Genomic DNA, 14,401 nt, shown 5'->3' with positions numbered 1-14,401 from the left:
ACTAGATGACCCCCGAGGGTCCCTTCTAACTCTACAATTCTACCGATTCAACAAAGGGCATCATTATCACCATCACCAAACTGGTCCAAGCAACTAAGGAGAACGTCTTGCGTACACCCCTGTCCTTTTGATTGGCAGCTAAGCTTCGCCTGGCCGGCTTCCGAGTTGCAGCACCCGATTCTGCAAAGCTCGCCGCGCCGATGGGAGGACGCCCGCCTGCCTGCCGCGCAAGAAGTTAGGCAGAGCCGCACAAGCTGCACAAACTCTGCAAAGAGGCGGGGGCGGGGGCAGTCCTGCCAAACGGGTTGAGTAACCCCGCCGGCGGGATACGGAGATGGCGTAAGGGAGCTGCCTGCTTCTGAGGCGGCCTTTCGAGAGCCTCGGGCGGCAGAGAGGCGCTCCAGGGCCGGCGGCTCTCCTCGGGGACGGGAAGAGCCGCATTTCCTGAGGGGAACAGCCTGCGGGCTGGGCTCTGGGGAGGGGTGGGAAGGTGCTTGGCCCCTGCTGCCCCCTCAGCTGTGAGGTAAACCTGCAACGAGCCCACACTTTTCCCTCCGCAAGCAACGAGCCCCTCTCTCTTTCCTCCTGACGCTCGTGCCCTTGGTGCTCCGTGCGGGAAGGAGGGGGAGAGGAGCGGCGTCAGCTCTCGGCAAGGAGGCCAGGGCAGCTGAATGATGAGCCAAAGAGGAACCTGCGCGGCACCTTTTCTCTGTCGGGGAGGGGGGGGGAGAGAGACGCGATCACAAACATACAGAGAGAGACAGACGCGCACACAGGGGGAGAGAGAGAGAAAGTCGCACGGGGAGAGAGAGAGACGCGCACGCACACACAGAGAAAGAGACGGACGCACACACACACACACAGAGTGTGCAGCGCTGCTTCGCACTTTGTCAGCGCTGCAGCCGCCGCCACTTCCGAGCGCCAACCCGACCTGGCAGGCTTCCTCCTCCTGCCATCGCCGGCATTGCAGGAGCTGGGTCCTGCTGGCTTGTGCCCTCGGTGCTCCGTGCGGCACTGCTGCACGCTTTATCGGCGCTGCAGCAGCAGCCACCGCTTCCGGGCACTGACCCGACCCAGCAGGCTTCCTCCTCCTGTTGCAGCCAGCATGCTGGGTCCCGCTAGCTGGTTGGGGCGCTCAGTGGTCTTGCTCCGCACATCGCGGAAGTATGGCTTATTTTCGGGGTATGTCTTACATTTCTCAAATGATTAAAAACCCTGCCATGGCTTACTTTTTGACTACGTATTAAAAAGGGGGAAACACGGTAAGAAGAAAACAGTCAAGGTAACCTTATCGTAGCAAGAAGAGGAGAGGAGAGTCATTCTCTCTTATTTGAAACATACTCATTGATCCCTCTCCCTATGGAGGCAGGCTGCGCCCCTGTACCTTGGGAGGAGCGGGTCCAACAGTGACTGCTGGAGACCAAAGGCCTGCATGATTCAAATAAATAGTGCACCCCTGACACTGCTGCAATGCTCCCGCACTTTTCCATGGTTGTCTTCTGCAGGCACAAGCAACATTGATTGCCTGTAGTACAGGGACAGCCGGGGAGAAGCCTCTGTTTGTCACCCCTGTCGCAACCAAACAACAATTAACAATGACAGACAACCTCCCTCAGGCCTCTACCAGGCTCTGCCAGGTCACAAATTCGAAGGATTCTGGCTTGTTGGAAATTCATGGGATGAACTTGCGTCATGTAGTGACTAAGGGACCCCCACAACCAGCAGGATTGAATTTTCTGCCCACCAGCTGGTGAGAGGAGGATCCAGCCCTGCTGGGGTCTGCTTCCCCAGCATGTTCAGTGTGAGAAACATACTCAGAAGGACCACGAACAGGAATGAAACAAGAAATATTGGGGTGATTGGGTAATTTATTTATTTTTTGCAGGAGGGGCTAAACTTTCTTTTTTGCACCCTGATAATGCCAACGCGAATATGGATAGGCTCTCTTGCTACAGGCTTCTGGTGCAATCCAGGAACAGTACGCCTTAACAGACTCCTATGCTCTGCTTATGGCACATTTTCATTGGCATTCTGTGGGCTCATTTATGGGGGTGGGTGGGGTTTGAATATCAAAAAATGATCCTCCCCCAAAATACCATGTTGATTTGAATGTTTAATTTGTACCAACCGTTTCTGCAAAGTTTACTAAGATAGAGAGCCAGAGTGAGCATTTCACAATGGATAGATGTGGAATGTTAACTAGCAACAGAGCATCTGGTCATTAGCAATGAAATTTATATTAGGAGGCAAGTCTGACCTGGAAGCTACTGTAAGGATTGGGCCTTTCCCTGGCCTATTAAGGACTTAATCTTTTTAAAATTCTGGCTGATCTTTCTGCACTTCCTACTTTCCTTTTCACAGGCACCAACAAGTCCTTGGTTCAAAATGCACACTGGGGGCTTAGGCCTTGAGAGCCTATAAGTAAAACACGATTTGCCGACTGAAAGCTACTACAAGAGTTGCTTTCTTCAAAACGGTTGCTTGCCTGGGTTCAGGCCTATTTGGACTGGGAAAGCTTGGCCTGATGCTGCTTTGAGATGAATGCCATAAGCACTCCTGGCTGCAGAAGCCATCTGAAACTCCAGAGACAAGTTGGAAGCCAGGATCACTCCCAGAAGACAAACCTGTTCCTTCAGGGGAAGTGTGACCCCTCTGAGAACAGGCTGTACACCTAATTCCTAGACCCACAGAGAACTCACCCACAACATCTCTGTCTTATCAGGATTCAGCTCAGTTTATTGGCCCACGTCCAACCCATCATTCCTTCCACTTGCATATCGTCTCCTGGTTGAGATGGAATGGAGATACTGAAGTGGTTGTCATTAGCATAGTGATGGTGCTGTTCTCCAAATCCTCCAGCAACGGCTCCCAATGGTCTCATATAATGTTGAATAGTTTAGGAGACTGAATGGACAGCTGTGGGACCCCAAAACTAAAAAATGAAGGGGCAAGCGCCTGTATCCTAGCATTGCTTTCTGATAGTGATCCAGCAGACAGGAAGAGAACCACTGTAATACTTTACCCCCAACTCCCATCTCAACGAGTAGCTCCTAGTAGGAGACTATGGTTGACAGACACTGAGAGGTCAAGGAGAACCAACAGGGTCGGACTCCCGCTGTCTCTCTCCCAATAAAGGACATCCATCAAGGCAGCCAAGACTGTTTTGGTGCAAAATCCAGTCCTGAACCTGACTAGAATGGATTTAGATAGTCTGCTTCCTCCAAGCTTACCTGCAGCTGGCTTGCTCCATCCCCTCAATCACCTTGGAACGGAATATGATAGACTGGACAAGAGTTTTCTAAAACCTCTGGATCCAGGGAGGGCTTCTTCAAGAGGTGCCACACCATCGCCTCTTACATCATAACTCCATCCCCTATTGGGGCATTAACCACCTCCTGGACCCACCCAGTCAGTCATCTCCTAATAGATTTTTATCAGCCGGGATGGGCAGGGATCAAGTGGGCATGCTGTCACTCGCACTACTGCCAGCATCCCGTCTGCAGCCTTGGGCTGCAGCATCTGAAGCTACAATGTGTTCTTTGATGGTGCTCCAGTGGACCTTTAAGTGAACCAGTTGTGCTCTCATTATGAATGAAGGAAGCATTTAGGAGAGAACAATTTACATGAGCAGCATCATGTGACGAGCATCAAAAAAGTGACATGAGGCTGATGCTAGAGTGGCTCTTTCTGCATGTTCTTGGTTCTTCCACATCCATTCTGGCTTTACTGGAGTGGATTGGGAAGCAGTAGAGAAGGGCCGTAGCTCAGTAGTAGAGCATCTGCCTTCCGTACAGAAGCTCTCAAGTTCAATCTCCAGCATCTTCAGGTAGGGCTGTGAGATACCCCTGCCTGGAACCCCAGGGAGCCACTGCCAATCTGTGCATAGAATACTGAGCTGGAAGGACCATAGATCAGACTTAGTAGAAAGCAGCCTGCTCCAGTGGCCTAAGCTGAAAAGTCTCCAGCCGTCTTGACTGCATGCTATAAAAAAAAACTGTGCAGGATTCTGCTCAAGAAAGGAAGCATGATGAAAGGTGTGCTAAAACACACACACACACACACCGTTCGGAGTCCATGTCACTCTGTTCAAATGGATTGCGCTCCCTGAGTTTCAGTGATCAAATCTAAGAAACAGAAAAGCATTGCCGGGGGACAGCAGGCGAGTCATCCAACACATCGCTTGACTTTCGGACAATTGAAAAATGAGACAAAGGAGTGGAGAAAATTCTCTTTCTCTCTCTGTGCGTGTGTGTAGTCTTGAGCTTTTTTCTAGTGGGTTTCATTATAACAACATCCAGGGGAAACACCAAGAGTTAGTGTGACAAAAGAATATGTACCAGGATGCCTATGGAGTGATGGAAGGAGCCTTTCAGCTAGCCTATAACTTTCCATTTCAAATTCAGCAGCTGAAATCTACCAACTAAATGTATGACATTGGAAGTATTTCTCTCTTTCACCCTGCAATGTTCAGTAGGGAACGGATTCCCAAGCCCCGTAAGAGAATATTATTATTTCTTTACTCTTCCGATTCACTTCCACAGATCATTGAAATGTAGCAAAACGGAGGCAAGGCATTTATTAAAGTTGCGGGGAGGGAAAACCTTTCATCTATTTTTTTTTTTAATAAAGAGGCTTTATTTCCTACGTGCCATGAGACAAATATCTCAGATAATTTTCTTTGTTCCATGATGTGTACCCTGAACAATTGCTGCGGGACAATGAATGCCTCTGACAGACAGCCTGATGAGATTACAAATCATTTCAATGTGCAGGTTTTCAGAAAAAGCCTAAAGAGGCACAACGAGAGGGAAACATGAGACTTACAGTGCCTGAACGAATAGCTCACAATATATCTATGTTCCTATCTGAGCATTTGTATCTATTTAAGTATCTATATGTATGGTGCTGGAGGAGACTCTTGAGAGTCCCATGGACTGCAAGAAGATCAAACCTATCCATTCTTAAGGAAATCAGCCCTGAGTGCTCCCTGGAAGGACAGATCGTGAAGCTGAGGCTCCAATACTTTGGCCACCTCATGAGAAGAGAAGAATCCTTGGAAAAGACCCTGATGTTGGGAAAGATTGAGGGCACTAGGAGAAGGGGACGTCAGAGGACAAGATGGTTGGACAGTGTTCTCGAAGCTACGAACATGAGTTTGACCAAACTGCGGGAGGCAGTGCAAGACAGGAGTGCCTGGCGTGCTATGGTCCATGGGGTCACGAAGAGTCGGACACGACTAAACGACTAAACAACAACAACAATGTATGTAAAGAGCTGCCCAAGACATTTTGGCACCTGAGGCGAACCACAAAATGGTGCTCTTCCCACCTGGGAAGAAGGGGCGAGTCAAGATCTTCATCAGGAACAAAGGGGGAATAAAGATCTGCATTGGAAACAAGGGTGGGAGAATACCAGCAGTGCCCCCTATTAGCCAAGAGGCCACTGTACCAGTGGCATGCGGCCAGGGGCCGCCAAGGAGGGGGCAAAGCCAGCCTCCAAAGAGTGTGCCACAGCTGTTGGTGCCACTGCAGCAGCTCTTCTGCCCTTGTGGAGCCTGCTGCCCGAGGCGGTCGCCTCATCTTCCTCATGAGAGGGCCGGCCCTGTGTCTTTATCTATATCTATGTCTCTATATCTTCATATTAGATCTGAGCGCCAGTTTAGTGGCTCCAAATTGTGTATGCCCCATTCTCTGAAACTTTAAACCATGGGATATAGAAGTATAAGAGGCACACACAACCATATTACCTGTGAGGGATAGTCAACACAGGGCCATCCAGAGGTTGTTGGACTGTAGCTCCCATTAACCCCAGGCAGCCTGGTCAGGGGTCAGGAATGATGGAAGTTGTAAGTCTGACAACATCTGAAGAGCAGCAGGTTGTCTCCCCCTGCTCTAAGCTCATAGCTGGGGTCTCAAAGCACCGGAAGGGTGAAAATGGGGCTCCTGACATTGTGACATCAGGCAGGCAGGCAACCCTACCCACCTTCAAATGTGACCTGCAGAGATAAGGATCCCACCCATCGGGCCCAGTTCCCCATTCCTTGCTTTGGCTTCGAAGGAGCGCTCAGGATTTTTATCAAGCTGGTAAGGCCAACATTAGAAGGCCACATGCAAAACCCTTCCCTCACTTATTACGCTGTTTATCGTTTATTGAGGAGAGGGAAAAGGAATGCCTGATAAAATCAAATCAACTGGTTACTCAACGTTGAAATGACAGTTTCCTTACTTGAACAGGCGCTGAAAACCATCCCTGTGGAGGTTCAGTGAAGCAGCAAGTTAATTTATTTATTCATTTAGATATTAATAACACCTATCTCATACCCTGAGCTGCATACGTACATCAAACTGACACAATTGGTTCTAATCTTCATTACACAATTGAACTATAGTAAAAGCAGATATTGAAATGTGCAATTTCTACGCCAAAGAAGGGTATGTGCATAAAAGGGGGGGGGAGTGTTGCACATGTTTGGCCTTCAAATGCTGATTATTATTTAGACTAGACTGGCTCTCCTCCTCCTCTGATTCTATGATATGCTTTTAGCTTTTTGTATTTTATTTGGGTTGTTTTAATTTGTGTAAGCCACTTTGAGTCCCAGTTGGGGGGGGGGAGGGAGACGGGATATAAATGAACAAGCAAGCAAGCAAGCAAATAAATAAATAAATAATAAATTTGATGATGGATAAACTGTAGATTCACCATTTCCAGCCCCCCCCTCAAATCTGTCTCCTATCTACATACTTTGCTGGTATAATTTTGTTCACGGGTAAATAAAAGGGTCCCTGTCACGACCAACATTTAGAATGGGCCTGATGTGTTTGAGCAAATCTGATAAGATACAATTGCATGGCTGTGAGTATCAGTCAGTCAATGTTTATTACGACAAACAGCCAGCATATCAAAACAGAAATTCTGCATAATTCTCTACATAAACAATAAAAACGATTGATATGGGGTTTTAACAGTCAATATACTAATTGAATATACAATACTTAAAATACAGGTCCAGCGGAATAAAACACCATAAAAGAATAAGAGATTTAACTAAGAGCTGTAGCAGCAATATCATCATCGGAGTGGCTGTGAGTATTATTTGTAAGACAATATGGTTAGAAATAAGCCAGAAAGCTGTCAACTACACCTATATTCACCCAGGAAGAATCTTTCATTGCCAGGTCCCATAACTCAGCACAGACCTGGACTTTAAAGCTCTGTGTCTAAGCCTTACTGTTTTTGTCCTGTCGTTTTCCCGGGAAAACCTGCCATTCACCGTTGAATCAGAAGAAATGGCAGTTAGGTCTACCATAGATTACCGTTTGCTCCGATTCAGCGATAAAACATGGGCTTTCTCAGGGAAAGCTCTGGGACAAAAAATAAATAAATACCCCAATGCTTAGACATGGAGCTTTAAAGTAAAGACGTAGGTCTGGAAGGCACAGTGCAAAGGGAAGTTGGGATGAGCCAAACAGTCCACAAATGGGAGCATCTCGTCATAAGGCTCCTGGTTTAAGATATTCCCTCTCATCTTGATCTTCCTCACAGGGTTGTTGTAAGAGAAAACACAGCTGCGATGGAAGAAGAAACACAAATGCAAGAATCAAAAGAACTAGACCTTTTTCTTTATTTAGTGAGAGAGATTTCACACACAAACTTAATCTGCCATCTCTGCTCCACGTTTATTCTGGTGCCCAACGAACCTCACAGATGACAGCACCACGTGAATGCCAAATTGTTCTCATATCCCTTCCGCCTGCCATGATACGTCCCCTCTAGGTCCAAGCCACTTCATTTCCCTGGGAGCTTTACATACCCTTATCATCAGAACAGCTTTCCTTATGTCGCGAACTCCATCATAAACCAAGCGGGAGGCGTCTATGAACTCGTTCTCTTCAAACGGCTGTGGGACGTTCGCACTCAGGGCTTCAATGGCGACTTCAACTTGTTCGGCAAAACGTGGCATAACTAGATTAAACCAAATGAAAAGCTGTGAGAACACGGGCTGCCTTTCATGTATTCCGCACCCCTCCCTTCCTTGCCCTTGGGCTTCAATACTTTCCAGCAGGCCCGGAATTAGCGGCTGCCGCAGAAATCAGGAAACAGAGAACTTTGCCGAAGAGTTTTACACCAACAGGGGAGAGGTGTGTGGTTCTCTGAGGGGAATGAAACAACCTCTTTTTTTATCAACACAGAGTCTACGTGGCAAAGAACTTGCAAGCTTATGATGGTGTGGCTTCAAGTCAAAAAAAAAAAAAAATGGTCCCAAACAGCTACAACTCCTGTAAGTCAAGTGAGACTGTTCTCTCACCCTCACTACTCCAATCTGTAATATGGGGGTGTTAATCCTGTTATCCCTGTCAAGGTTGTTGTCACGGATGTTGACATAATGCGTGCAAAGTGTTTTGAGAACCTTAAAATGACATAGAGATGCCAAGTAAGTAGAAGGGCTTGACTCAGGGAGACAGTGTAGTGATTAGAGTGTCAGACTAGGACCTGGCAGACCAAGGTTCAAATCCCCACTTGGTCCTGAAGTTCCCTGGGTGACCTTGGGTCAGTTATTGCCTCTCAGCCTAACTTGCCTCATATGTCTGTTGTGGGGAGTGGCTGTTTTAGTTTAGACTGGATCAGTGCAGCCTGTAGAAGTTCATAATTTTATCATCGAAAATTAAATAAGTTAAGTTAAAAGGTATGTAATGTGGTGGTGGATAATAGTAATACCGTACTAATATTGCTACCTCTGCTACAGTTTTCTGTTTGTCAACGTCTATGCCATGTAAAAAGAAAAGAAAAGCAATTTACTGAACACTGTCACAAACCATGTCAAGCCAAAAGTGCAGGTAGGCAGGCCAGCGGCTGTTTTTTTTGAACTGAGCAATAGTCACCTTGGCTACTCCATATCATGCCTGTAAAATGACAATTTGAACTTACAGAACACAGTAGTCTTAATTTGTGACAAAATGAGCCAAGAAACCTTCTGCCCGCTCTCATTTTAACTAACAAACCACAGTGTAGCTCGCCATGAACAAGGACGACGGTTGTTCCTTACAACGCTGAACCCTGATGCACGAGATACCTCGAAGTACACGGAAGACCCACCAGTTTCTTATTTCCAGCAGTGTGTAGAGCATGAAAGATGCTAATGGTTATCCGTGAGCAGTTCCCAGTATTAATGGTTGGGGCGTGCATACATAGTTTATGAATATATGCATAATGGTCGCATTCAATATTTATTTCAGCAATATATACCCTTGCTCTGGCTTTTTCATAGCTGGAAAACACACACACACAAATCTTAGAAGACTTCTCTGCTGACTTGCACAGAAATGCTAATAGCGATGAACAATCCTGTGAAAAAGGGGATCGTAAGGACAAGAACTTGTTTGCGCACAGGGCTGATGTCCAGCATTAGTATACTCTGTGGGGGGACGGGGACCAATGCAGTCCAGTGTTGTCTACACTGACTGCACAGAGACTCTCCTGAACCACGCCCTTCTTTTTCTGAGATGCACCCAGGTTCCCTCTACATTCTCCTGTTTCTTAATTCGTCCAACTTCTTTTGCCCACCTCCCCTTCCCCCCGGAAACTTAAGTTGTGCAGGATGCAATAGAAAGGGGATTTTTAAAATCCCGAAATCCGTGATGAGAATGATGCTGGTATAAAGACTTTACAGGCCGAGCTGGCAGCTGAGCGGCCTACATAATGAACCTCTCCCACCTCCCCTGATATGCTCTTTAATAAATGCTTTTCAAAAGTCGCATTATCTTAATGATCAGGTTATGGTGCTAACATATTTAGAAGTGATGATAATGTGTATTCAATTATTGTTTTTTGGAGTGAAAAAATACCCCCGAAGCACACTTTCCATTCTTTAAAAGACAATACGGTTGTTTGGGGGCAGGGTGCTGTTCCTTTATGCTTGGAAGAACAAAGTGGCAGCAACTTTGAACCCCCTCCTTTCACATTACTGAGCTCTTTGCATGATTCAAGACACTTGCTTTGTGCACAGTTTGGCAGGAGCAGCTCTTACATTAAATGTTATGCTCCGAACATGACTCACTGGAGTAAAGCCTGCTACAGGACTTAATCTATCCAAAATGAAATTAATTTTGCCAGCCTTCCTCTCTCTGCTGACATACTTTATAATGGCTCAGTGGGCACATCTTTCCGAGCGCTGCCTTCTTAGTCTGTGTGCTCAGCGTGTCGACACCTGCCATTTTGGAAGAGGGCTACCTAAAAGAGCGGCGGTGAGAGGCCGGCATACTTTTACAAATTCCTGTACTTGCCTGCAGCTGGTACAGTTTTAATAGAATCATGGAAATGTAGGGGTGGAAGGAAGCCCAATGGTCATCTAGTCCAACCCCCTGGAATGTTGGCTACTTGTGTCTACTCCCCCTTTGTGATTTCCCCTTTCGTCCATCTGTTGTAAAAGGTAAAGGGACCCCTGGCCATTAGGGTCCAGTAGCGGATGACTCTGGGGTTGCGGCGCTCATCTCGCTTTACTAGCCTAGGGAGCTGGCGTACAGCTTCCGGGTCATGTGGCCAGCATGACTAAGCCACTTCTGGTGAACCAGAGCAGCACACGGAAATGCCGTTTACCTTCCCACCGGAGCGGTACCTATTTATCTACTTGCACTTTGACGTGCTTTCAAACTGCTAGGTGGGCAGCAGCAGGGACCAAGCAATGGGAGCTCACCCCGTCGCGGGAATTTGAACTGCCGACCTTCTGACTGGCAAGCCCTAGGCTCTGTGGTTTAACTCAAAGCGCCACCTGCGCTGCCCACGGTTTGTACACGGCCTTAAATCTCAGCTCATCTGTAAGCTCCTTATGCATCCACACCTGTTTCCTTAGATGTCTCCCCATTTTCTTTCTTGTTGGTTTTAAATTGCTGCACTGTGACACAGAGATGGAGGGATGAGAGGTGGGGCCAAACTGGCTAATCAGGCAGAAGGGATGGACAGCAGTTGCCTAGTTTAAATGCCATGCTTTTGCTCAACAGCCTAAATCCATAGGGCCTATGAGCTTCATTAACTACAAACCCCAATACCTGGAATCCCCTTGAAACTGGTGTCAAAGTTTTGTAATCATTTTGTAGCAAACCCCCCACATTTTGTAGCACTCCACAAACAGAGTAATTGATCATTCAAACCAGGGTTTGTAGTTCACATCCAAACACCCAACAGTGTCTGATCTCCTCGAAACTAGTGCCAAAGTTGTGTAACCGTTTTGTAGTATCCCACAAATGGAGTGATTTACAAGCAAAGTGGGGGTCATGGGTATGACCCCCCAAACCCAACGTTGTCTGATTCCATCCAAACTGGCACAAAACTGTGGCAAAGGTTTTGCAGCGAAAACCCCACATTTCGCAGCACTCCACAAACTGGGCAATAAACCCTCAAACCCGGGGACCACGGGGGCACCCCAACACCCAACGCTGTCCAATTCACTTCAGACTGGCACAAAACTTTGGCAAGAGTTTTGCAGAAAACACATCACGGAATACATGAAACTGGCGTTCCAGGTTAATGCGAGAGTTGTGCTACTGTTTTCAATCTTATTGTCCTGAACTCCCCCCAACACACACATGTTTACACCCCCAAAAGTGGGGTAGTGCCTTTCTCAGTGTGGGATGGGGCCATTATAGACTTACCCTACTTTGTTTTTCAATGCATGTATCAGACTGGTGTACAACCACTAAACAGCAAGGTAACTAACTATCTCGTAAGTACACATTCTGGGTAATACCCCCTTCCATTTTTGTTTTATTTTAATACTGTATAGTAACTGTAGACCACGTATCATTTCTCTTCCCTCGTGGCCCCATTAACGTTCTGTTCTCCAGACATAGCAACCGACCGCAACAGGCACTTTTGGTCTAACATCAGCTTTGATCCAAGCACTGAAGATTCATGGAAATCAAAGAGCAGAGCAGAAACCTGTTGGGGAGGGGCAAGTTCCACATGTTTTATGGTCCCATGTGCTTTATGGCCTTCTAGCTTGGCCATATGCAGAAGACCAGGGAAATTGCAGCCCAAGGCACAGCAATAAGAGACTAAAGCACTGAATATTTTAAAGGGATTATTTACTTGATGCAGCGTGAGAGCTTTGCCGGCACCCTGGAAATATGCTTGGGAAAATGTGCACTTTAAATGCTTCGACGTTCTATGCAGTGCAACAACTTGAAACAAGACAGGGTGTGAAAACCAGCATTTGAAACGCCCGCCCGCCCCCTCCAAAAAGAATATAATCTGAATATATTCCCCTCCTTCATTTTTTTGAGTATTTACAAATGGCAGTTTCATCAACATGCAACGGCCGTGTACAATGGAATCATTAAAGCCATAAAACACAGAACAAATTGTGTATTTGATTTTATGATAATATAGAAGGGTGCTTTATGATTGAGTGTTCTACCAATTCATTTAAAGAAAAATAAACAAATGGGAAAATGACCGACACTTGAGTCACTGGTGCTAACACCCTACAAGCCTTCGTTTGTGTAAAAGCTAAAGAAATGCATGGTACCTCGGGAGCAGTCAGCATGGCTCTCCAGGTGATCACAGTGATATATATATATATATATGCATAAACTGATTAACTGACATTTAAGCACACAACGTATAAAACAGACAATACACATAATTTAGAACTTTTTACGCCACAAATTAAAAGTGACCATAAAAGATATGAGGTTGTAGCCAACTAAGCACAGAGAAGACTCATTGAAACCAATGAACAGTCAACAACACTCAGTCCTTGCAATGGGTCCACTCTTTGTGGGACTATTATGGGATACAACCCCGAGGAAAGTGTTCCATACATACAGGTTTGTTGTTGTTGTTGTTGTTTAGTCGTTTAGTCGTGTCCGACTCTTCATGACCCCATGGACCATAGCACGCCAGGCACTCCTGTCTTGCACTGCCTCCCGCAGTTTGGTCAAACTCATGTTCGTAGCACAGGTATTGCTATGTATATCATGCCCCCTCTTAACTACCAGCCAGGGAATGAAGTCTCTAAAAAGAGGCTTGCCTATCACAGTGTGTGTGCGTTTTGGTGCCAAAAGAAAAACCTCCTTTTTCTGCCAGGCTTTTTAACCCCTCTTATAACACTTTTATGATATTTTAATACTGTCTAATTTTAGTCTGTTTCACCAGTTGGGTGAGTTTGAGCCTTCACAGTGGAGTTTTTTAGAGTTGCATTTGGTTTAAGCTCTACTCAGAGAAGAGCCATTGCAATCTTCTATGGACTGTAGCAGGCCTTAGTCAGATTCAACCATGGATTTTATATGACTGTGATGATTGAGTTAATCATTCTACTTGTCCATTCTCCAAAGGCAGCCAAGGTGGCAAGCCATTTGTTGCTGTAGGTTAGTTTTATTCTGAAGAGTTTGTATTCTGCTGTGTTTTTAAACTGTTTGCTTTTGCTTTTTATGTCATTGTACATCATCCAGAGGCTTCCTTACAGCACGAGGCAATTTACTAAATATAATTATTAATGGCAATAATATAGATATGATCAAAAGAAATAGCCAAAGATAAATAGGAAAAACCCAAATCCAAGACAACACAAATCATGTTCAAGGGAAACTAGCACACAAGCAACACAGATTTCAGAGCAATTTGTATCAATTCAGAATGAATTCTTTTCTGCTCAAGCTGGCACATTCCAAAGAGGAAAAAAATCATCTCTGGCAACACAACACTGCCCACATGGAAATGTAATTATTTGAAACTGAAAATGACCCAACTGGTTATCAAGACCACAGAGTTATTTTATGGTGGGGAAATGCCTTCATTTCTGAATTATAATGGGAAAAATGAAGAATTAAACATGACATTTTATTTAGCTTGGAGTGTTTGGCAAAGTCTCCTTCTATGAGGACGGTAAATTCCATGCCAGAGAATTCTAAATATTTCATGCATGTTTTATTACATTTAAATCTGATATAAAAGGCTTTGTGTGGCTAATTTCCAACATTTTGAGCCTGATTGTTATGGGCATAATTAAAAGAAAGCATGCTTTTAACAGTAGTGCCATAACAGTATTACACGATTTGGCACTGGCAATTAATCTAGTATGCATTCAACATCCACATATATATCACAAATATTCAAAAGCTTGCCAATTGGAAATTGATATACAAGTCCTTCTGGGGTTCAAGAACTTTCACTATAAATACAGTCCCATGAGAGAGAGTTAGCTATTTCAGCAGTTTTTCACGTAGATACGTCCTGGTTAGATTTGGGCAGCGGTGCTTTGCCAGAAATTCCAATGGTTTCTGTAATCCTCCGACCAGATATTATGTTTATGTTTCATTTTTCTGCCTCTCTCATCAATTAACTGAGGATCACCTAGAAACATTCACCTTCAATTGATTCAGGATAAAGAAAATAAAACACTTCTGCA

At 45.6% G+C, this 14,401-nt stretch overlaps 1 protein-coding gene across 3 annotated transcripts in view; it reads right to left on the bottom strand.

Moving 5' to 3' along the window:
* Positions 1-14,401, bottom strand: part of CTNNA2 (catenin alpha 2) — a 540,562-nt gene that overhangs the window by 49,486 nt on the left and 476,675 nt on the right. For all 3 annotated transcript variants that reach the window (XM_035103044.2, XM_035103046.2, XM_035103047.2), the window contains one exon: positions 7,811-7,962. In XM_035103044.2, coding sequence (XP_034958935.1) covers positions 7,811-7,962 — 152 coding nt within the window. The remainder of the gene's footprint in view (positions 1-7,810; positions 7,963-14,401) is intronic.

This window comes from Zootoca vivipara, chromosome 9, assembly GCF_963506605.1.
Source record: "Zootoca vivipara chromosome 9, rZooViv1.1, whole genome shotgun sequence".
Lineage (NCBI taxonomy): Eukaryota > Metazoa > Chordata > Lepidosauria > Squamata > Lacertidae > Zootoca > Zootoca vivipara.
Note: the sequence above shows the minus strand (reverse complement) of the source record. Positions and strands in the feature narration are given on the sequence as shown.